This window comes from Pecten maximus, chromosome 13 (genome assembly GCF_902652985.1).
Source record: "Pecten maximus chromosome 13, xPecMax1.1, whole genome shotgun sequence".
In the NCBI taxonomy this organism is placed as follows: Eukaryota; Metazoa; Mollusca; class Bivalvia; order Pectinida; family Pectinidae; genus Pecten; species Pecten maximus.
The window spans coordinates 35,590,142-35,614,868 of record NC_047027.1 but is presented as its reverse complement, the minus strand read 5'-3'; the positions used below and the strand labels follow the sequence as shown (position 1 = coordinate 35,614,868).

Here is a 24,727-nt window from a genome sequence, read left to right as displayed (position 1 = left end):
AATGCAATATGCATAACTAGGCACCAAGGAGAACCTACATATGAAATTTGAGAAAGATCCCTGCAGTACTTTCTCAGAAATAGCGATAACAAACTCCAATTGTCAAAATCCAAGATGGCTGCCTGTCGGCCATGTTGTTTTCCGATCGGTCCCAAAATGCAATATGCATAACTAGGCACCAAGGGGAACCTCCATATGAAATTTGAGAAAGATCCCTTTGGTACTTTCTCAGAAATAGCGATAACAAACTTCAATTGTCAAAATCCAAGTTGGCTGCCTGTCGGCCATGTTGTTTTCCGATTGGTCTCAAAATGCAATATGCATAACTAGGCACCAAGGGGAACCTACATATGAAATTTGAGAAAGATCTCTTCAGTACTTTCTGAGAAATAGCGATAACAAACTTCAATTGTCAAAATCCAAGATGGCTGCCTGTCGGCCATGTTTTTTTTTACGATTGGTCTCAAAATGCAATATGCATAACAAGGCACCAAGGGGAACCTACATATGAAATTTGAGAAAGATCCCTGCAGTACTTTCTCAGAAATAGCGATAACAAACTTCAATTGTGACCAGAGGGATCTTGGCGCCCACCATTGAATGTTCTTCATAGGTTCCATGTCAGATTGATCTTTTCTCTACTTTTCTCTTCTTCTAAGTCTTACTAATCTGTGTAAATTCAGAAGAAACCTCTAGTACTTTTCAAACAAGGGAAACCTATATATAAAATTTAAGATTTAGGCACCAAGGGGAACCTATAATGGAATTTGAGAAAGATTCCTTCAGTACTTTCTGAGAAATAGCGATAACAAACTTCAATTGTCAAAATCCAAGATGGCTGCCTGTCGGCCATGTTGTTTTCCGATTGGTCTCAAAATGCAATATGCATAACTAGGCACGAAGGGGAACCTACATATGAAATTTCAGGAAGATCCCTTCAGTGCTTTCTGAGAATTAGCGATAACAAACTTCAATTGTCAAAATCCAAGATGACTGCCTGTCGGCCATGTTGTTTTCTGATTGGTCTCAAAATGCAATATGCATAACTAGGCACCAAGGGAAACCTACATATGAAATTTGAGAATGATCCCTTCAGTACTTTTTCAGAAATAGCGATAACAAACTTCAATGGTCAAAATCCAAGATGGCTGCCTGTCGGCCATGTTGTTTTCTGATCAATCCCAAAATGCAATATGCATAACTAGGCACCAAGGGAAACCAACATATGAAATTTGAGAAAGATCCCTTCAGTTCTTTCTCAGAAATAGCGATAACAAACTTCAATGGTCAAAATCCAAGATGGCCGCCTGTCGGCCATGTTGTTTTCCGATCGATCCCAAAATGCAATATGCATAACTAGGCACCAAGGGAAACCAACATATGAAATTTGAGAAAGATCCCTTCAGTACTTTCTCAGAAATAGCGATAACAAACTTCAATGGTCAAAATCCAAGATGGCTGCCTGTCGGCCATGTTGTTTTCCGATCGGTCCCAAAATGCAATATGCATAACTAGGCACCAAGGGAAACCCACATATGAAATTTGAGAAAGATCCCTTCAGTACTTTCTCAGAAATAGCGATAACAAACTTCAATGGTCAAAATCCAAGATGGCTGCCTGTCGGCCATGTTGTTTTCCGATCGGTCCCAAAATGCAATATGCATAACTAGGCACCAAGGGAAACCCACATATGAAATTTGAGAAAGATCCCTTCAGTACTTTCTCAGAAATAGCGATAACAAACTTCAATGGTCAAAATCCAAGATGGCTGCCTGTCGGCCATGTTGTTTTCCGATCGGTCCCAAAATGCAATATGCATAACTAGGCACCAAGGGGAACCTACATATGAAATTTGAGAAAGATTCCATCAGTTCTTTCTCAGAAATAGCGATAACAAACTTCAATGGTCAAAATCCAAGATGGCAGCCTGTCGGCCATATTGTCTTCCGATCGGTCCCAAAATGCAATATGCATAACTAGGCACCAAGGGGAACCTACATATGAAATTTGAGAAAGATCCCTTCAGTACTTTCGGAGGATTAGCGATAACAAGAATTGTTTACGGACGGACGGACGGACAGAGGGAGGGAGGGACGGACGGACGGACGGACGACGGACCACGGACGCAGGGCGATTTGAATAGCCCACCATCTGATGATGGTGGGCTAAAAATACCAAAAATGGAAGGTCCCCAATAGCAAAAGGCACAACTAGGGCACTAGTCTGATATATACAGTTTTATGGAGCTGCTTCGAACGGTTTTTGAGTTATAGCCCGGAAAAAAAAGGAAACAGTAATTTGGTATTATTGACTAAGTTTCCATGGTGACAGAAAAAATACAGAAAATGGAAGGTCTGCAATAGCAAAAGGCACAACTAGGGCACTAGTCTGATATATAGAGAAAGTTTCAAGGAGCTGCGTTGAACGGTTATGGAGTTATAGTCCTGAAAAGAATCTCGGACGGACGCACGGACGGCCGGACGGAGCCCAATTTAATATCCCCCGCAAACGCGTTTCGCGTGGGAAAATAACCAGGCTTCAGTGTCACGAAACAAGTCCCTGTGTAAATAACGAACACAGCAACTTGGTCTGTGACATCGTGATGAATATTTCGTAGATCAACAAAATCTCATAAATTTGTTAAAAAACATCCATCATGAACGAATTTAGATCAAAATAAAACTAAAATAAGTAACAAGAATCATGTCTGTGTGACATTAAAGCAGCTTTTAGAATAATGATTGTTTGAGTGATAATTGAAGCTGGTTCATTCATGTTCACATAGGTCTCTCTAGAGGAATCACTTAACACATATCCACTTCAAAGTTACTACATTGTGGAATCCATTTATATAGTTGAAAGAACTTGCATTTCTTCCTCATATCTTATTTCTTCATATCCCTTGAAAGATAGGTCCCTTGGAGTTCAACTAAGCAGGGCTTTACTGTATTGACAGAATGATCTTACCAGTTGCGCGTGCTGTTTTCTGAGAAAGTGCCAGTATTTTATAACTGCAGTAATAAGTCCATCAGAGCTACATACTCACCAATAAGGACATTGATGACTGCTGGGTCTAGCCCCTTAGCCCATGTTTTCTTGGCCCATTTGACCCCTTCCATATCGACAAGAACTCGTCGATTCACAGCAAATCGGTCCCTGGCTACCAGCTGTAAACCAATCAAGCTTTCATTAGAATCTGTCGGGTGAATTATCAGAAGTAGGATGTAAAGAGAAACAAATCTAATAAATCCTGTCTAATCTGACCTCTGAGTATTCTAACACCCTGTCTAATCTGACCTCTGAATATTCTGACATCTCGTCTAATCTGACCTTAAGTGTTCTAACATCTTGTTTATTCTGATCCTGAGTATTTTGACATTCTGTCTAATCTGACCCCTGGGTATTCAGACATCCCGTCTAATCTAACAATCTGAGTATTCAGACATCCTATCTTATCTGACGATCGGAGTATTCAGATATCCTATCTTATCTGACGATCGGAGTATTCAGATATCCTGTCTTATCTGACCCGAGTATTCAGACATCCTATCTTATCTGCCAATCTGAGTATTCAGATATCCTGTCTTATCTGACGATCCGAGTATTCAGATATCCTGTCTTATCTGACGATCTGAGTATTCAGACATCCTATCTTATCTGCCAATCTGAGTATTCAGATATCCTGTCTTATCTGACCCGAGTATTCAGACATCCTGTCTAATCTGACGATCTGAGTATTCAGACATCCTGTCTTATCTGACGATCTGAGTATACAGATATCCTGTCTTATCTGACAATCGGAGTATTCAGACATCCTGTCTTATCTGACGATCTGAGTATTCAGATATCCTGTCTTATCTGACGATCCGAGTATTCAGATATCCTGTCTTATCTGACGATCGGAGTATTCAGATATCCTGTCTTATCTGACGATCCGAGTATTCAGATATCCTGTCTTATCTGACGATCCGAGTATATAGATATCCTGTCTTATCTGACGATCTGAGTATTCAGACATCCTGTCTTATCTGACGATCGGAGTATTCAGATATCCTGTCTTATCTGACGATCCGAGTATTCAGATATCCTGTCTTATCTGACGATCCGAGTATATAGATATCCTGTCTTATCTGACGATCTGAGTATTCAGACATCCTGTTTTGTATGACTAAAGTATTTCTAAATTGGTCCAATGTAATCCATGAATATTCAACTATTATATTTCTACATTCTGTCAGTTCTGACAGCCCTACTTCGTCATCATCAATCCAATATTTTGACATCCTGTGTGATGTTAAGTTTTAATTTCATATGAACATACCTCCCCATCCACTTTGTCCCGATGTAGACTACAGAAAACCTTCTTGTCTTCCTGGAATACACAGTAACTGTGTCTCGCACACATGAAGTGGTAGTTTGCGGGACATCCTCGCATACAGCAGCCAACAGTCGCACCTGAGCGATTACAGTGGTCACACTTCTGTGAACATAGAAATAAAACTCTTAACTATAAGGCTAGGCCTAGACTGGAAACCATTTAGATGGAAAATAACCTGGAACTTTTACAGACATAAAGGAAAAATCTAAAAATATTTTTATTTTGTAATGAAATATAGATTTTTTCAAATATTTCGGTTCTTTTCCAGGCTTACCAGTAGCTTTCCTCTCGATACAGCTGCGTGGACATTTTGAAGTGAACCATCAAGTTCTTCTTCGTAAGCTTCAGCTGACCACAGAGCACAGTTGATGTGGATCCAGTCATCTTGTCCTGTGTAGACTAGACGGCCGGCATCCTACAACATTTACAGAATACAGATTAGAACATTTACACAATAAAGCAAAAATTTAACTAAAAACTTGGTTAGGTGACAGCTTATTTAAGGCGACTGTTCAAGCAGATTTATATATTTCTGGATTACACATATTTCTTATTGGAAACTTGTCACTACTGGCATTTGTCAGACAGACATACTGATGTACATATATACATACGTTGGGGTCAGCATCACCGTAGTGCCAACAGAGAATGCATCGGCGCATGTCCTCGCCCGCATCCTCCAAGTCACATGACAGAACCTTCTCAGCATCCTCATCAACAGCTGAAAAATAACCCCAATATTATTATTTTTTAATCACGCTAAAATTATGAGAAAATAGCATTAATCTTCAACATAAAACTGTTATTTAAGACAATTATATAACTTTCAATCCTCATTGTTAGTAAATTTTGTTTAAAATTATAAATTTTCCTCTCCAGTATTTTTAACTTTTGCTTAAAACATGGATAGCTTTAGGTTTAGTTTTTTTGTTTTGTTTAACGTCCTATTAACAGCCAGGGTCATTTAAGGACGTGCCAGGTTTTGGAGATGGAGGAAACCCGAAGTACCCGTAGAAAAACCACCGGCCTACGGTCAGTACCTGGCAACTGCCCCACGCAACCCAGAAGTGGAGGGCTAGTGATAAAGGGTTGGGAAACCTTAACCACTCGGCCACCGCGGCCCCTCAATAATAAATAATTAATAAACTATCTTACAGTGGCAATAGTACCACCGGCTTACAGTCAGTACCTGGCAACTGCCCCACATAGGTTTTGAACTCGCAACCCAGAGGTGGAGGGCTAGTGATGAAGTGTCGAGAAACCTTAACCACTCGGCCACTGCAGCCCCCATGGATAGCTACATGGTATACATTAGTATTGTGTGTAAATTGTACTTGGGTTAAACATCAAGTAGCTGCAAGGAAAAGGACCGACTAGGAAAACAGCAATGAAACATTACTTGGGATAGTCTGGGTGTTTTGCTGTATTGAAATTTCTCTTGTTGTACTGAACATATGTCTAAAAGTTACCTATGGGTAGAGCCTTGGGTATGGGAGTGCTGTGGAGCTTCTTGAAGGGCGAGGGCTGTGGGGACTTTGGTGTTTCCTGTCGCTCCAGCCATTGTGCATAAGTATGATCTTCTGATGGCGGTATCACAGAATCTGGTAACATCCCTCTACAGTAAAATAAACAAGATGTATCCTAGGTTTGGTTAAAATACTCATTCTACAGCATATTTTTTAGCAAAAATCACCCAGCAATAACGGAAAACATTGAAATTTCATTTCACAAAATTGGCAACATTTTTTGTGTGAAGCATAACATCATAAATAGAAATCATATTATGCTAATGATTCCTGCACTTTTTCAATGCAGTGTGTTTTTTCTTTCTCTTTTTCTTCGTCTTAAAAAAACCCAGAAGTATTCCGGACAAATTGTGTCTAGAGAGATATGGATGGATGGGCGAACGACTAAGGATCAAATTTAACGGAAACACAGAGATAGACGTTCTAATTACAGTACACTGTACCAATAACTACACGACAACTGTGTTATCTTATGGCTACAGAGTTTTACTAAGACCTGTTAAATCTAACATGAGATTTACTAAGACCTGTTAAATCTAGCATGAGATTTACTAAGACCTGTTATATATCTAACATGAGATTTACTAAGACCTGTTATATCTAACATGAGATTTACTAAGACCTGTTAAATCTAACATGAGATTTACTAAGACCTGTTAAATCTAACATGAGATTTACTAAGACCTGTTAAATCTAACATGAGATTTACTAAGACCTGTTAAATCAGGTCTTAAATCTAACATGAGATTTACTAAGACCTGTTAAATCTAACATGAGATTTACTAAGACCTGTTAAATCTCACATGAGATTTACTAAGAACTGTTAAATCTAACGTGAGATTTACTAAGACCTGTTAAATCTAACATGAGTTTTACTAAGACCTGTTAAATCTAACATGAGATTTACTAAGACTTGTTAAATCTAACATGAGATTTACTAAGACCTGTTAACTAACATGAGATTTACTAAGACCTGTTAAATCTAACATGAGATTTACTAAGACCTGTTAAATCTAACATGAGATTTACTAAGACCTGTTAAATCTAACATGAGATTTACTAAGACCTGTTAAATCTAACATGAGATTTACTAAGACCTGTTAAATCTAACATGAGATTTACTAAGAACTGTTAAATCTAACATGAGATTTACTAAGACCTGTTAAATCTAACATGAGATATACTAAGACATATTATATATCTAACATGAGATTTACTAAGACCTGTTAAATCTAACATGAGATTTACTAAGATCTGTTAAATCTAACATGAGATTTACTAAGACCTGTTATATCTAACATGAGATATAAGACCTGTTATATCTAACAGGAGATTTACTAAGACCTGTTAAATCTAACATGAGATTTACTAAGACCTGTTAAATCTAACATGAGATTTACTAAGACCTGTTAAATCTAACATGAGATTTACTAAGACCTGTTATATCTAACATGAGATTTACTAAGACCTGTTAAATCTAACATGAGATTTACTAAGACTTGTTAAATCTAACATGAGATTTACTAAGACCTGTTAAATCTAACATGAGATTTACTAAGACATCTAACATGAGATTTACTAAGACCTGTTAAATCTAACATGAGATTTACTAAGACCTGTTAAATCTAACATGAGATTTACTAAGACATCTAACATGAGATTTACTAAGACCTGTTAAATCTAACATGAGATTTACTAAGACCTGTTAAATCTAACATGAGATATAAGACTTGTTAAATCTAACATGAGATTTACTAAGACCTGTTATATCTAACATGAGATTTACTAAGACCTGTTAAATCTAACATGAGATTTACTAAGACCTGTTATATCTAACATGAGATTTACTAAGACCTGTTAAATCTAACATGAGATTTACTAAGACCTGTTAAATCTAACGTGAGATTTACTAAAGACATGTTTAATCTAACATGAGATTTACTAAGACCTGTTAAATCTAACATGAGATTTACTAAGACATCTAACATGAGATTTACTAAGACCTGTTAAATCTAACATGAGATTTACTAAGACCTGTTAAATCTAACATGAGATTTACTAAGACATCTAACATGAGATTTACTAAGACCTGTTAAATCTAACATGAGATTTACTAAGACATCTAACATGAGATTTACTAAGACCTGTTAACTAACATGAGATTTACCAAGACCTGTTAAATCTAACATGAGATTTACTAAGACATCTAACATGAGATTTACTAAGACCTGTTAAATCTAACATGAGATTTACTAAGACCTGTTAAATCTAACATGAGATTTACTAAGACATCTAACATGAGATTTACTAAGACCTGTTAAATCTAACATGAGATTTACTAAGACATCTAACATGAGATTTACTAAGACCTGTTAAATCTAACGTGAGATTTACTAAGATCTGTTAAATCTAGCATGAGATTTACTAAGACCTGTTATATCTAACGTGAGATTTACTAAGACCTGTTAAATCTAACATGAGATTTACTAAGACCTGTTAAATCTAACATGAGACCTGTTAGACCTGTTAGACCTGTTATATCTAATAAGAGATTTACTAAGACCTGTTATATCTAACATGAGATTTACTAAGACCTGTTAAATCTAACATGAGATTTACTAAGACCTGTTAAATCTAACATGAGATTTACTAAGACCTGTTAAATCTAACATGAGATTTACTAAGACCTGTTATATCTAACATGAGATTTACTAAGACCTGTTAAATCTAACATGAGATTTACTAAGACCTTTTAAATCTAACATGTATAACTTACCCTGGGAGGTTTTGCTGTTGGTCCCATAGTTTGCAGGTCTTTATATTGAACCAGGGAAAGCACCTCTCCATTTGCTGGAATATCAACACAACAGGTTATCATGTCGTAATTATCTGGCGTAAATATTAATGTCTAAAAAATTACCAATTGTCGCTATATCTATTCAACAATAAGCCCATGCTCGGCTATAAGATCACCTACTCAGTATGTTTGTTGGGTTTCTGCTTCCCTAATAAGCCCCCCCAACCCCTCCCCCTTTCTATGATGGGTTTATCGCTCCCTATAATAAGCCCCTCCCCCTTCCTAAAATGGATTTACTATTCCCTATAAGCTGTCCCCTTTCCTATAATAGGTTTATCGTTCCCTATAATAAGCCCCTTCCTATGATGAGTTTATCGTTCCCTATAATAAGCCACTCCCCCTTCCTATAATAGGTTTATCGTTCCCTATAATAAGCCCCTTCCTATGATGAGTTTATCGTTCCCTATAATAAGCTCCTCCCCCTTCCTATGATGAGTTTATCGTTCCCTATATAAGCCCCTCCCCCTTCCTATAATAGGTTTATCGTTCCCTATAATAAGCCCCTTCCTATGATGAGTTTATCGTTCCCTATAATAAGCTCCTCCCCCTTCCTGTGATGAGTTTATCGTTCCCTATATAAGCCCCTCCCCCTTCCTATAATAGGTGTATCGTTCCCTATAATAAGCCCCTTCCTATGATGAGTTTATCGTTCCCTATAATAAGCTCCTCCCCCTTCCTATGATGAGTTTATCGTTCCCTATATAAGCCCCTCCCCCTTCCTATAATAGGTTTATCGTTCCCTATAATAAGCCCCTTCCTATGATGAGTTTATCGTTCCCTATAATAAGCCCCTCCCCCTTCCTATAATAGGTTTATCGTTCCCTATAATAAGCCCCTTCCTATGATGAGTTTATCGTTCCCTATAATAAGCCCCTCCCCCTTCCTATAATAGGTTTATCGTTCCCTATAATAAGCCCCTTCCTATGATGAGTTTATCGTTCCCTATAATAAGCCCCTTCCTATAATAGGTTTATCGTTCCCTATAATAAGCCCCTTCCTATGATGGGTTTATCGTTCCCTATATAAGCCCCTCCCCCTTCCTATAATAGGTTTATCGTTCCCTATAATAAGCTCCTCCCCCTTCCTATGATGGGTTTATCGTTCCCTAATAAGCCCCTCCCCCTTCCTATAATGGGTTTATCGGTCCTTTCATTTTGCTACAAGCTCTCTCTCCTTTCCATTTTTTTTAAAAATCTTACACTATATGCAAGTTGATGTGTATGTTAACAAGATGTCTTGGTGCCCAGCAATGCTATACATGTATATGGTTATTGGGTGGGAATCTGAATGGTTTCAAATCTACAAGAAGCCATTTATATCAATATAGCCAAATTGCTCCTTTTGTCAGGTCTACACAAAGGTGTATATATATGTATAATGTTATGATTATCAGAACTGGTGATTTAATCAAGTAAAAGCATTAATACCTGGCTAATTGATTTTTTTAATTAATTAGTGACAGAGATGAATGGATAATTTTCTCAATATCATGTATCAGATATACAAATGTTTCCTTATTGTTTTACATAAAGAGACCAAACCCTTATTATCTAGATGGAAGTCCATTATACAATCACAACATCGTCTTTCTAATGGAAGAGCGTACAAACCTTGACGAACATAGACCGTACGGAGTTGTTGTTTTTCTTGCGAACTATCCTCTGATCTAGGGGATCGTTCAGAGCTTGTGATATTATGTGAGCCATGTCCTCGCTGAACTCCTCCTATGAAATATACATGAATATTCATAATATCAATTAACTATCTCATGCATATTCATGAATATTATCTTATAAATATTTGAAATGAGATTCAGTAATATTCATAATCAAGTTATTTATTTCGTGCAATAATAACTTGGAATAAATTAAAAATAGTTAAAATGAATTTAACTTAATTTCATTACCATTTCATCAGATCACTTCTAAAAATACAGTGGAAAGTTGAAACTTTGAAAATCCACTACACTAGAAATGCTAGACTACTATTTGTTTAGAAGGGATATCCATGAAAGTTTTTAAGACGAAAATATTGAAAGAGCTTCATACCACGAATACATTACCCCCATGAATATCGAGAGGACGGAATATTCTCTCAAACAAAGATAAATCCTTGGTGCGTTTTAACCTACCACATTAATGTATTTGTCTGATGCCATTTTGACCTTCACTGCACTGAAATCATGTGGGTAGTCTCGAGTAGGAGCCACTTGTCGCAGAAATCCACTTTTCTCACTGAACCGTACATGCACAGTGTTCAAACTTCCGGACTTTTTAGGTGTTACTAAAGAAACATCTGTCATAGGCGACAGCGTCAACTTTTCAGGAGTGGCACACTTTGTTTCACATTCTTTATTGTCTTTTGAAGTTTCACATTCTTTATTGTCTTTTGAAGTTTCACATTTCAAATCGTCTTTTTTATTTTCACATTTTGTATCTCCCTTTTGAGGCGATTCACATTTTGTATCTTCCTTTCGGGGGGATTCACATTTTCTATCTTCTGTTGGAGATTTATCACATTTTGAATCTTCTATTTGACATGTATCACATTCTGTATCATTAGTTTGAGACATTTCACATTTTGTATCATCTATAAGAGATGTTTCACATTTTGTTTCATCTGTTCGAGACGCTTCACATTTTGTATCATGTGTTTCAGATGCTTCACATTTTAATTCTAATGAGTTATTGTTATCAATATTTGCTGTCGTATCCAACTTGTTCTCCTCTGTCTTAACCTCTATCTTAGAAACGTCATCTGATAGAGTAGACTTCAAATGTAAACTTAAATCTGATTGGTCACTTTCTACTTTACAGTCCTGTATAATTGAATTTGATTGGTCAGTAGTGTGTGGTATAGAATCGATTTGATTATCGTCTGTAATAGAAATGACTTCTGATTGGTCAATTGATTTAGACTTCTCTAGTGCTGATTGGTCCTCCGACTTCTCTGATGATAAGAATGGTTGTGATTGTATGATGGATTGTGATTGGTCAAGCATAGAATCAGAATACACGTGTGCCTGAACACCTGCTTGACCTCCATCAACCTCGTCTTTGAGGTCAGTTGACGCTCCTCGTGTGTTCAGCACTTTCTGTGTCGCTATTCCATCATCATTACCACCTTCCTTTTGAGAGGCTGTTTCATCAATAGCACTACCTTCCACCAAGTCATTTTTAAAATCTGTTACACCAGTTTCACTAACTCTCTGTAAGTCATTCACAGAGGCTGTTCTATTAATACTACTACCTCCCACAGGTTCATTTCCAGAGGCTGTTCCATCAGCTTCACACAACTGATCTATCTCCATGGGAACTTCACTATCACTATCACTTAAGTCTCCGGCTGAACAAGGCACAAGTTTCTCCGATACGGAACCTTCACCGGATCTATTATCACAGTATGCTTTGCCCCCAAACCCCACACGTTCCCCATCCCCTGACACCTCCCGCCCTACCTCTAAACCAGTCTCATTTCCTTTTGCCTTATCAGAGGAATTTGAATCACATTTTGAATCAGTTATAGACTCTACATCTACAGTGTCTGTTTCCATAGTCACCGGTTCTTGGTTACACCCAACTAAACTTTCTTTCGTGGCTGTTGAATCCTTTGAGTCTCCTCCCACTGATTTACTGTCTTCTAATTGTTTGTTTTCATCACAGGCTGTTCTATCACAATCTTTTACTCCCTCCACCGATGATGATTCTTTATTGCACTCCCCTTCAGCTGTTCCAGTAGAACTACTCCCTCCCTTTGACACCTCTTCCTTCTGGATCGGTTCATTCTGAAATAAGCATTCCTCTTAATTAGTTTATAATGCAAACATAAAACAAGTGCAATCAATGATTGCGAAAGCTCACCGGCGGCAGCAATCACATTATGCATTCATTTTTTCACGTCCGATCGGGGAATCGAACCCCGGCCGCCTAGGTGAAAGGCAAGTGTGTTACCACTGTGCCACCCGACCACCACATTAGCAAATCTAAATAAACTAAACTTTGACCTTGACTCAAAACACACTTTCCTTTGAGCTTGCCTAAAATAAAATCTTTCTCTGTCTTAAATAGATCAACCCTTCTAGTGACCTTGCCCTCACCTTGACATCGATGTGTAGGAGGTGTTGGGCACACTTGGCATTGAGGAGAGTGTAAAACACAGATTTGATGCCGGCCTGAAGGTCGTCTCGTAGAACCAGCTCCCAATGGCGTGGGCGGTCGCTTGGGGAACACATTTTACAGATGTAGTGGACATCTTCAGGCAGAAACGACACACGTTCATACATCTCATCTGTAAGTAAACAGTAAAACGACACACGTTCATACATCTCATGTGTAAGTAAACAGTAAAACGACACACGTTCATACATCTCATCTGTAAGTAAACAGTAAAACGACACACGTTCATACATCTCATCTGTAAGTAAACAGTAAAACGACACACGTTCATACATCTCATCTGTAAGTAAACAGTAAAACGACACACGTTCATACATCTCATCTGTAAGTAAACAGTAGAACGACACACGTTCATACGTCTCATCTGTAAGTAAACAGTAAACCGACACGCGTTCATACATCTCATCTGTAAGTAAACAGTAAAACGACACGCGTTCATACATCTCATCTGTAAGTAAACAGTAAAACGACACACGTTCATACATCTCATCTGTAAGTAAACAGTAAAACGACACACGTTCATACATCTCATCTGTAAGTAAACAGTAAAACGATGCACGTTCATACATCTCATCTGTTAGTAAACAGTAAAACGACACGCATTCATACATCTCATCTGTAAGTAAACAGTAAAACGATGCACGTTCATACATCTCATCTGTAAGTAAACAGTAAAACGACACACGTTCATACATCTCATCTGTAAGTAAACAGTAAAACGACACACGTTCATACATCTCATCTGTAAGTAAACAGTAAAACGACACACGTTCATACATCTCATCTGTAAGTAAACAGTAAAACGACACACGTTCATACATCTCATCTGTAAGTAAACAGTAAAACGACGCACGTTCATACATCTCATCTGTAAGTAAACAGTAAAACGACGCACGTTCATACATCTCATCTGTAAGTAAACAGTGGTCAGACTGTTCATTGCTATCCATCAACACAAAAAAAGGTCAAAGATCAAATGGGGTAAAAATTTATGGATGAACATCACCTTTAATCTGTTGTTTTCCTGTCACAATTTACCCAGGTACCATTAACTTTACCCAGGTACCATAAACTTTACCCAGGTACCATAAACTTTACCCAGGTAACATGAACATTACCCAGATAACATCAACTTTACCCAGGTACCATCAACTTTACCCAGGTAACATCAACTTTACCCAGGTACCATAAACTTTACCCAGGTAACATGAACTTTACCCAGGTAACATCAACTTTACCCAGGTAACATTAACTTTACCCAGGTAACATTAACTTTACCCAGGTACCATCAACTTTACCCAGGTACCATCAACTTTACCCAGGTAACATCAACTTTACCCAGGTACCATATCAACTTTACCCAGGTACCATCAACTTTACCCAGGTAACATTAACTTTACCCAGGTAACATTAACTTTACCCAGGTAACATTAACTTTACCCAGGTAACATAAACTTTACCCAGGTAACATTAACTTTACCCAGGTAACATTAACTTTACCCAGGTAATATCAACTTTACCCAGGTAACATTAACTTTACCCAGGTAACATTAACTTTACCCAGGTAACCCAGGTAATATCAACTTTACCCAGGTACCATTAACTTTACCCAGGTAACCCAGGTAACATCAACTTTACCCAGGTACCATCAACTTTACCCAGGTAACCCAGGTAACACCAACTTTACCCAGGTAACATCAACTTTACCCAGGTACTATCAACTTTACCCAGGTAACATCAACTTTACCTGGTCACAATCTCAGGTAACACAAACTAGAGAGGGTTATCCAACATGTATAGTATTACATTTCTACTTCAACCAAAAATGGAGCTTAAAATATTGCGACAAAAACTTCAGTCTGTAGAATTTGTTTATTAAATAAGAATTTTTTTTAGAAATTTGAAAGATTTGAACCTTTTCTTTGCATAATTTAGCAGCATAGCATCAATGTTAAATACCACGACCCAATTGCAAGATGCTATAAAGCAATGTTCCAGTACAATCACTGATTGTAAGACCTAAACTCAAAATCTATTCATTTTCTGATGATGTGTTGAGGACAGCTATATGTTAACTTAATTTATTTTACAAGAATTGCGAAACAAGTTATATCAACCACGCTTCTTGGTCCGGATGGAAGCGTGCGAGGGGTCTTACTGTGGGAAAAACAGAATACCCGGGGAAAACCCACGTGGTCAGGCAGTTGACCCCATACCTTTTCACGTCCGATTGGGGGAATGGAACCCTGGCCGCCTAGGTGAAAGGCAAGTGTGTTACCACTGTGCCACTCAACCACCCATGAACAGCTATGTGGTTATACACCTTCAGCTAGTTCCTAATGAAGGTTATGATTGTCATTAATCAAGTTATATTACCATTTAATCCCTCACACTTGGCATGTACCCAGCTTTCACAGGTCACACACTGAACCATCTTCGACTCCCAGTCATCATCAGAATAACACTTGTGGCACATCGGACAGAAGTTTCCTGGAAATTAACGACAACCAGAATTACAATTATTGTCAGAATAATACTTGTGACACATCGGACAGACGTTTACTGGAGATTACCAACAACTACAATAAGTCAGTTTATTCACAAATGGCCGTGACTCGATAATTTGAGCTAAAGTTTAATGAAATTTTTTCAAAATTGTAAATTGAATGAGAAATAAAATTATACAGTTACAATTATTGAGGTAAAGGAAGATTTGAATATTATGAGGGTGAAGTTTACCTTTGTCCATCAGTTTCCCACATTCGTAACAGAGTTGGAAGTCGTACGTCCACGTAGCATGTCCAGCGTTTCCCGGAGTGGTGGATCCGCAGCTCTTACAACGGACACACTTCGTACACACCTGTCCAACAAATCATCACACGACATGTAAGGTACCTTAAATTCGTGTAATACTTATATGTGTACAGTATTACACACATAAATGCTTGCTTCTTGGAATAGCTACAGTGGAGATAACATTCAAAACTTAAACTTTAGAAAAGATCAATAGACATCATCTTGATAACCTAAAACCTTAATGACAACATAATTCTAAGCAGCTCTTCTTACTCAGGACCTGGATGAGTCAATTCTTCCTGTTAACTCAGCATGGAGTCAATTCTTCCTGTTAACTCAACTCAGACGAGTCAATCATCACTCTTAACTCAAAGGAGTTTATTTTTCCTGTAACTCCACTCAGAAGAGTCAACCATTCCTCTTATCTCAACTCAGACGAGTCAATTTATTCTTCTTATCTCAACTCAGACGAGTCAATTTTCCCTCTTAACTCAATTTAGATGAGTCAATTTTGCACTTTTCACTCCAATGCAGGTAAGCCAAATACCGAAATATTACAATAACTCAAAAGTTGTTTAACACCCAACTCTATATCCATCCTCAGTGTAACCAAGGTCTGGACGGATGTATAATGGTAGTGTACATACCCAGATCTTCTTTTTCTTGGAGGGCTTCGTGGGATAATTGGGTCCAAGGCACTCGGGGTGATACGTATTCTGACACTTGTCACAACGTAACAGCTGTTAACAAAACGTAACAGCTGTTAACAACAAATAGACAGGCAAAGGTAAAAACCCGAACTTGTAATATAATGTACATGTGGCAAATGTAACAAATCAAACTTGTTATATAATGTACATGTTGGGTTTATTCCTGAATAAATTTCAAGTGATTTAATCATTAATCTTCACTTCCGTATCTAATAGAATGTTGACGATTCACAAGGGTGTTACAATATCCCGATTTGTCACATTTCGTATTTTCCCAAGCAATTTTGAGTTATAACCATCTGGTAATTTTTTTTAGGGTTTTTTGAACATCCAAGTGTAAAATCAGAGGAAAGAAGTCCATAGTCGTTCATATCCCCTGTCAAGGGAGCCCATTCATCGGCGTCTCACCGAGATTATTTAATAGGTTGTTCAGAGGTAACGGTCAATGTTAAGGATGGAAAGGAAGTGGTGATTGGAGTCAAATCAACACACTGAAGCTATAGTGAACAGTGGAAGAATCCAAAGTACACAAAGATGGCTTGGTTTGGTTTATTTTGTTTAACGTCCTATTATACAGCTAAGGTCATTTAAGGACGGCCTCCCGTGCGTGCGACATGCATGCTAGTGGTGAGTACGTATGTGTGTTTTGGGAGGCTGCGGTATGTTCTTGTTAAGTTTCCTTGTGATAGGCCGGAACTTTTGCCGAAGAAAATCATCAATCCACAACAAGTAACTGGTAGCCAGTTGGTGGGTACATTATATATGGTCAATTAAGTGATCTCAAACAGTTCTGGCAGTAGGTTGTCATGGTAACCAAAGAAACACCAAAACTAAAGACTATTCTCTACAGCAGAAGGCACTATTAGCCCAGTCGATTGATGAGGGTGGGGATTTTCTTGGAATTATTTGAAAGGTTCGTGGAAATGCAATTTTTACTATTTAAATATGTGATTTTGACTATTTTAAAATATGAGATTCTGCCTATTTTAAATATGTAATTTTGACCATTTCAATTATGTGATTTTTTACTATTTGTTTCCATGATAACGAAAGAAATATCAAAACTCAAACCACAGGATTGATGTGTGTAGGAAGCTTCATGGGGTCTTGGCACATTTTTGAAGATAGGTGTCAGTTTTTTCAGAGATATACTCTGGAAATACTTTAACCAGAGATTTTGACTATTTGTTTACTTGGTAACCAAGAAAATAATGAATCTCAGAACTGTTCCATAGCAGAAGGTACTACTAGGCACAACTTGATGGATGTGGGTAGACAAGTTTTGCTAAGGGTTACTCCATTAAAATATCTACCTGACCCCAGGACTTCACATTAAATCACTTCTATACATCGTTGGATTGACTTCCTATTACTTCTATGTAATTTATTAAATAAATTCTATAGGTGGTACCCCTTAACCAAACCTGGAGTCCTGTGGTGGGGTAGATGTTTTACTGGAGTCCTGGGGTGGGGTAGATGTTTTACTGGAGTCCTGGGGTGGGGTAAATGTTTTACTGGAGTCCTGGGGTGGGGGAGATGTTTTACTGGAGTCCTGGGGTGGAGGAGATGTTTTACTGGAGTCCTGGGGTGGGGTAAATGTTTTACTGGAGTCCTGGGGCGGGGGAGATGTTTTACTGGAGTCCTGGGGCGGGGGAGATGTTTTACTGGAGTCCTGGGGCGGGGGAGATGTTTTACTGGAGTCCTGGGGTGGGGTAGATGTTTTACTGGAGTCCTGGGGTGGGGTAGATGTTTTACTGGAGTCCTGGGGTGGGGTAGATGTTTTACTGGAGACAGTTTTGGAGATATGCTCATGAATGGATATATGGAACCTAATTGTATATTCCCCACCAATCTTCACTGGGCATGGGAGAAATAGGGAATAGATGTTGGTATATGTATGTGTCTCGGCTCGGAAGATACACCACACATTGGTCAGAATTAATTGTAATGTATCAGCATGTCTTGTCAAAAAGGGAGACAACTCACATTGTATTGTTCACCACACACATGGCAGAACTGGCAACGATGGCAGCACCAGTTTTCTCGGTTGTCTTCCGTCGGACGTTCCTCTTCCTCCAGACAGAACTCGTGGAATGGTTCACAACAGACATTACAGAAAACAAACTGAAAACAGCCACAAACAGTGATGATATCAGACACCTACTACACAAATAGCTTCATCTAAAATTAAGATTTAACAATTCAGGCATAAATCGAAATGAAGCTGCAGACATAAATACCAGCCATGAAATACTCTGTCAAGACTCATCAGTCATATAAGATCACTTTGGGTTCTCCTTATTTCACAAATGAACAGCTCTGGCACAACTCAGGGCTTTTTCTGAGGGCTTTTTGGCAGCTGTAAATGGGCCCTATACCCAATTGGAATTATTTCATATTTAAAGCCATATTCACAAAATTTCCAGTTTACTCCTGCAAAAATCTTTCCCAATTCACCAATTTTCATCCCAAAATGAGACCAAAAGGCCCCATCCCAAACCAGTGAGAAAAAGCCCTGCAACTGCTTGGAACATTTACTTTTGTCCAAGTTTTGGGGAAATGTGTTGAATTAAGAAATTCTTTATATTCAATTAACTTTAACATTATTTTCAAAACTTTAGAATTTGTATTAGAAAACAATAGAGAAACCAGAAATTCAGCATTATACAAGTTTTATTTGTTGATTGTATCACAACTGAACTTAAATGTTACAACCATCATACCTTACAGACCTGTATGGTTTGAAATCATAAATCTACCAGAGAAAGTACCTGAAAATATCTTATACAGAAACCAATGATAATAGACTGGATTGAGAGTTTTGATAAAAATACAAATACACTGAAGACCATGAATTGTCCAATCATTAAAGAAGCTGATCCAAACACTTGATTTTACAACAATTGTGAATGAAGTTGTATAACTTATATTAATTACTCTTGTTGGCCCAGATGGAAGCGCGCGAGGGGTCTTACTGTGGGAGGAAACCAGAGTTCCTGGGGGAAAACCCACGAGGTCGGGCAGGTGACACTATGCCTTTTCACGTCCAATCTCAGTCGCCTCAGAAAAAGTCGCCTCAGAAAAAGGCGAGTGTTACCACTATGCCATCCGATTAGTCATATATGGTAACTCTATACCTACCTCATGTTTGCCAGCACTACCACACAGGTAACAGATGGTACGAACACAGAGAGGTCCAGACATTGTCAGTGGGACACCAGACTGCCACGCCTTCTCAATATCATAGTTCTCCTGAAAAAATACATTTAGTCCAATATTAAATCATGAATATAAAAGACTTCTTATGATCAATGACAAATAATGATTACTCCCCATCTTCGGTATCAATAACAAATAATGATTACTCCCCATCTTCTAACCATCAATAACAAATAATGATTACCCCCCCATCTTCTTACCATCTATTACAAATAATGATTACTCCCCATCTTCTTACCATCAATGACAAATAATGATTTCTCCCCATCTTCTTACAATCAATGACAAATAATGATTACTCCCCATCTTCTAACCATCAATAACAAATAATGATTACTCCCCATCTTCTTACAATCAATGACAAATAATGATTACTCCCCATCTTCTTACCATCAATGACAAATAATGATTTCTCCCCATCTTCTTACAATCAATGACAAATAATGATTTCTCTCCATCTTCTTACAATCAATGACAAATAATGATTTCTCCCTATCTTCTTACCATCAATGACAAATAATGATTTCTCCCCATCTTCTTACCATCAATGACAAATTGATTTATCACTTTCTTTTATTACTGACAGTGTAAAAGTTTATGATGAAGTTTACAGAGGGCTTAGCATTATTTGTGAACCACTTCTAGCTTGCTTTGAAATTGATTAGTCTACAAATATGAAGAAGGCTTATTTGCGGAAAGGGGCTTATTTGCGGATACAAACAATATGAATTTCTCCCTAACTTATCAGTCTATCAGCGAGGAATAATCATTTCTTCCAACAACCAAGTAATTTTTTAATTTCATTTGTATAGATCTATTGCATGTATTATATATATTACCTTGAATTCTGCCTTAATCCGGTATCCACTCTGAGGCCAGTGTCTCAAGGTGGATGGTAGTGGCTGGAGAACGCAATTCTCAGACCTCAGTACTGTCAAGTTCTGTAACAAAATCATCAAATAAGTAACGTGGGTAATATAATCGAGAGATCCCAGAGGGATCTTGGCATACACCATTGAATGATCTTTATTGGTTTTATGACAAACTGATATCTCTTCTTTTTTGCTCTTTCCTCTTTTCCCTTAATAATTTGATAACAAGTAAAAACTTCGTTAGAAAACCTTTGTATGAAATCTACAACAAATGTTATAGGGACTTTCGAAGAAAGAGTGATAAAAAAAACTTCAATTGTCAAATCCAAGATGGCTGCTGTTGGCCATTTTGTTTTCCCATTCAGACTCCAAATTGAATGTGCACAACTAAGGACCAAGGGAATCTACATGTGAAGTTTCAGAAATATTCTGAGTTGTGGATATACCAGAACTCATAAATAGTGTGCTGATGGTTTTGGTCTGTTTTGTTTAACGTCCTATTAACAGCCAGAGTCATTTAAGGACGTGCCAGGTTTTGGAGGTGGAGGAAAGCCGGAGTACCCGGAGAAAAACCACCGGTCTACAGTCAGTACCTGGCAACTGCCCCACGTAGGCTTTCCAACTCGCAACCTAGAGGTGGAGGGCTAGTGAAAAAGTGTCAGGACACCTTAACCACTCGGCCACCGCAACCCCTTGTGTGCTGAACATAAATGACTAATTACACAGACATTTAAAATTATTATTTCGTAAATTCTTTTCTAGAATAGTTTCAAGTGTTTTGAAAGCCTACTTTAAAATCAAAAGAAAACGATCAATTTTTTTAATTAGTTATGCTTAAATCATATCGTGATAAATCTCTGACATACCCTATCCTTCGCTTTTGGTAATTTCTTTGGTGACAATACCCCGAGTCCTGGTTTCTTGGAGGGATCTCCTGGCCGAAAAGGTGGCACGAGTGGGCTCTGTCGTCCAGATTTTTGTGACAAGTTTTCTCGGGACAAACCCCCACTGAAGTGAGGCAGTAGCTGTCGGCTAATATTTGCAGGTGTCCTAATCGCTGGATCTGGGTCCCCAGAATGTTTGACTCCTCCCTCGGGACGAGCATTTCCTTGACTCTGCAGCACCATCCGTCTGATCAGGTTCATGCTGGAGCTTGTTCCATTTCCATTCTTGGTGTTAGGGTTACCACAGCCTGCGGTATTCTGGGAAGGGTCGGAGGGTTCTGGTAGCTCCACTGGCGTGTTACAACCTTGATCACATGTCTGGCTCTCTGGCGGAGGATCCTTAGGTTTAATGAATGCTGCTGTTGCTGCTCTTGAATAACGTGGAAATTCACATTTCCGGTCCCTGCCAAGCAACAATATATAATCTTAACATTAAATATCATAGTAATGGAGCTAAAAAAATGTGTCTAGAAGAATGGAGTTGGGAAGGGGGGGGGGGGGGGGGGGTGTCGGTGGTGGTCTTAGGGACATGTCCATTAAATAGTTAATGGTTAGAAGTAGACACATTTAATACATTAATCCTTGGATAAGATTAAATATTTAATGGTCACAAGTGAACATTAAACAAATTAATCCTGGGATAAGATTTAAAATTCAATGGCCAGAAGTAATTATTTAACACATTAATCCTTGGATAATATTGAATATTTTAATTTAATGGCCACAAGAAGACATTTAACACATTAATTTTATCCTTCGATAAGATTAAATATCTAATGGCCAGAAGTAAACATTTAACACATTAATTTTATCCTTCAATAAGATTAAATATTTAATGGTCAGAAATAGACATTTAAAACATTAATCCTGGGGTAAGACCTAGCTTATAATGGGATCCCAATTTCCCCACTTGATCCAAATTTAACATACATCTTACAAACATTGATACTTACATACACGCCTGCTTCATGACTCCACGACCTCCGAACTTGGGCTTGTCCCTGAAACACAAATGTCTCCACCATTTATATGTAAATACTTGGAACCTCGATGAACATAATACTTTGGGAGTTGTTATTGTAGTGGGTTCAAAGAATCAATCTTAGACCTTGTACATTACTCTAACGGGTTAATAGGAAGTAAAAAAAAGAGTTGTCAGAAGACAACATAGCTTGCTGAGTTGGTTGAAGTTCAGATTTAGTTTTTTAAAAGTAGGTCAAAGGTCACAGCCAAGGTCAGCAGCTCCACAAATGTAGAACCAATGAAAACTAAAGGTCTTGTCACAAGTTAAGGAACACACACGTCAGGCAGGGATAACTCATTTGCCTCATATTTTCCAAAATGGCCCACCAAATCTCACAAATTTCTTCAGTTTTCTATGTTTTGGCCCAATTTCTGAAATCTTGTCAAAATAGCCCATGATTTTTGGGTCGAGGGTGAACCCTGGTTTGGGACGGGGTCTTTTGTCTCATTTTGGAAAGAAAATTGGTGAATTGGGAAAGACTTCTTCAGGAATTAACTGCAAATTTTGGGAATTTAGCTTAAATATGCAATAATTTCAATGGGGAATTGGGCCCATTAATGGCCCCAAAAAGACCTCAGAATAGCCCTGATAGCTCCTCTGTACTTCGTCCCAGGGAGATAAAATACCGAACCCCCTACAGCTAAGGACAAAAGAGCAAGATATATATATCCATCCAATGGGGGGGGGGGGGGGGGGTCCAGAAATAAAGACATTCTCAGAGCTCAAAGTTGATATTTTTTTACCAGGTTGCCTATTTGGCTACCAAGTCATAGGCACCAATTGGGAAAGTTAGTTGCCTGGCCTAGTTGTCTTACATTTATATATAATTAAAAAAAAAAATATCTTAATTGTTTAGATCAGTATAACATCTCTCTGTAACTTTTTCGATTGTGAACATCATTTTAGCATTGACTGCAACCTTTGAAAGATTAACTTAATCGCAAAAATTTACAGGTTTATTTTAGTGGCCATGCAGGCACCTTATAGGTCAAAAACTGGTCGCCAATGGTAAATTTAAGGTGCCATGGCCACTAAAATAGGCGCCAATTTGAGCCCTGATTCTATACAAGTACCTCTGCATGATTCTTGTTAAACATATTAATTATAAGATATTAGAGACTTTTGTTTTGTGTAGAACTCACTGGCAGTAGAGACATTTCCCACAATCCTTAGCGAGACATCCAGGGCACTTTTTACAGCGGAGCTTACGTCTGCGGACGGTGAGTCGACCTCGAGATCCTGGAATCAGTCTATTCAACGCAGGTGACTTATGTGGAGATCTCTTTACTGTACAAACATTATCTTCGGACTGTTGGATAATCTCATCCAGGGTGCGTTCATCGTCTGACAACCCTACAAAGAAATAAATATGTTTCCCGTACTTCAACTCTAAAGTTAAACCGTCCATGTATGGGACAAAGGACAGTGATCACCATCTTGTAAAACTTAAGACAGTACCAGGTCATGTAATAAAGTACAATGTTTTATATATCATCTTGTATCCCATCAAACACATTCAGTGTTCGAAAGTAAAGGTGGTCCGATGTTCCGAGGCTATAGAAAACCTGGTCGGTCTATGTAAAATTTCAAAGTGTTGGCCCCATTGGCTATGAAAAGTTTGAGCCCTGACATGCATTACAATTCATGTAAACAACATTCCAATATTTTCTGACAAATGATCATATGAAATCAGAGCTTACAATAGAGTTTATTTTACCAATAACAGCATGTTATTACTGGATGATGCAAGCATTTGCGTGAAAGTTATGCTACTTTCAACAATGTTTTAAAAAATTGGTCTGTGGAAAAATGACTTGGGCTATGGGATTTCAATTTTCTGTAGACATATTGTCTAAGGAATTTTCATATATAATTTTATACACTGGACGTTTAATTTATTGCATGTACAATATATATATTAACAATCACAGCAAAATAAATGAATATGCTTCACAACCTAATTAAAACCTGGATGTTCATTCTCACTATGTTACATGAACATCTAACAACGTCGCATAATGATGTTTCATGTAACGTAGTGAGAATGAGCAACTGTATTTCAAATCGATTGTATGTTGCACAATTTGGTTGCAACACAGGAGGTAGTTTTTTTAGACTTTAGGAAACGGGGATCGACACTTACAGTAGCCCGGCAGCCCTGGACTGCCTGAAATCTGGTCGGGCTGCTAGAATGTCCAGACCAGCAGCCCTGTGGGCTGCCAACAT

The 24,727-nt window shown here is 38.0% G+C and overlaps 1 protein-coding gene across 1 annotated transcript in view; it reads right to left on the bottom strand.

The window, feature by feature from the left end:
* Positions 1–24,727, bottom strand: part of LOC117340710 — a 62,721-nt gene that overhangs the window by 26,982 nt on the left and 11,012 nt on the right. Inside the window, exons 9-26 of the mRNA XM_033902473.1 lie at positions 23,644–23,854; positions 22,431–22,478; positions 21,400–21,880; positions 20,501–20,602; positions 19,584–19,694; positions 18,429–18,566; positions 16,380–16,472; positions 15,676–15,796; positions 15,313–15,426; positions 12,858–13,048; positions 10,893–12,545; positions 10,372–10,485; positions 8,681–8,754; positions 5,848–5,993; positions 4,993–5,099; positions 4,653–4,793; positions 4,322–4,480; positions 3,047–3,167 (exon numbers count right to left, since the gene is read on the bottom strand). Coding sequence (XP_033758364.1) covers positions 3,047–3,167; positions 4,322–4,480; positions 4,653–4,793; positions 4,993–5,099; positions 5,848–5,993; positions 8,681–8,754; positions 10,372–10,485; positions 10,893–12,545; positions 12,858–13,048; positions 15,313–15,426; positions 15,676–15,796; positions 16,380–16,472; positions 18,429–18,566; positions 19,584–19,694; positions 20,501–20,602; positions 21,400–21,880; positions 22,431–22,478; positions 23,644–23,854 — 4,125 coding nt within the window. The remainder of the gene's footprint in view (positions 1–3,046; positions 3,168–4,321; positions 4,481–4,652; positions 4,794–4,992; positions 5,100–5,847; positions 5,994–8,680; positions 8,755–10,371; positions 10,486–10,892; positions 12,546–12,857; positions 13,049–15,312; positions 15,427–15,675; positions 15,797–16,379; positions 16,473–18,428; positions 18,567–19,583; positions 19,695–20,500; positions 20,603–21,399; positions 21,881–22,430; positions 22,479–23,643; positions 23,855–24,727) is intronic.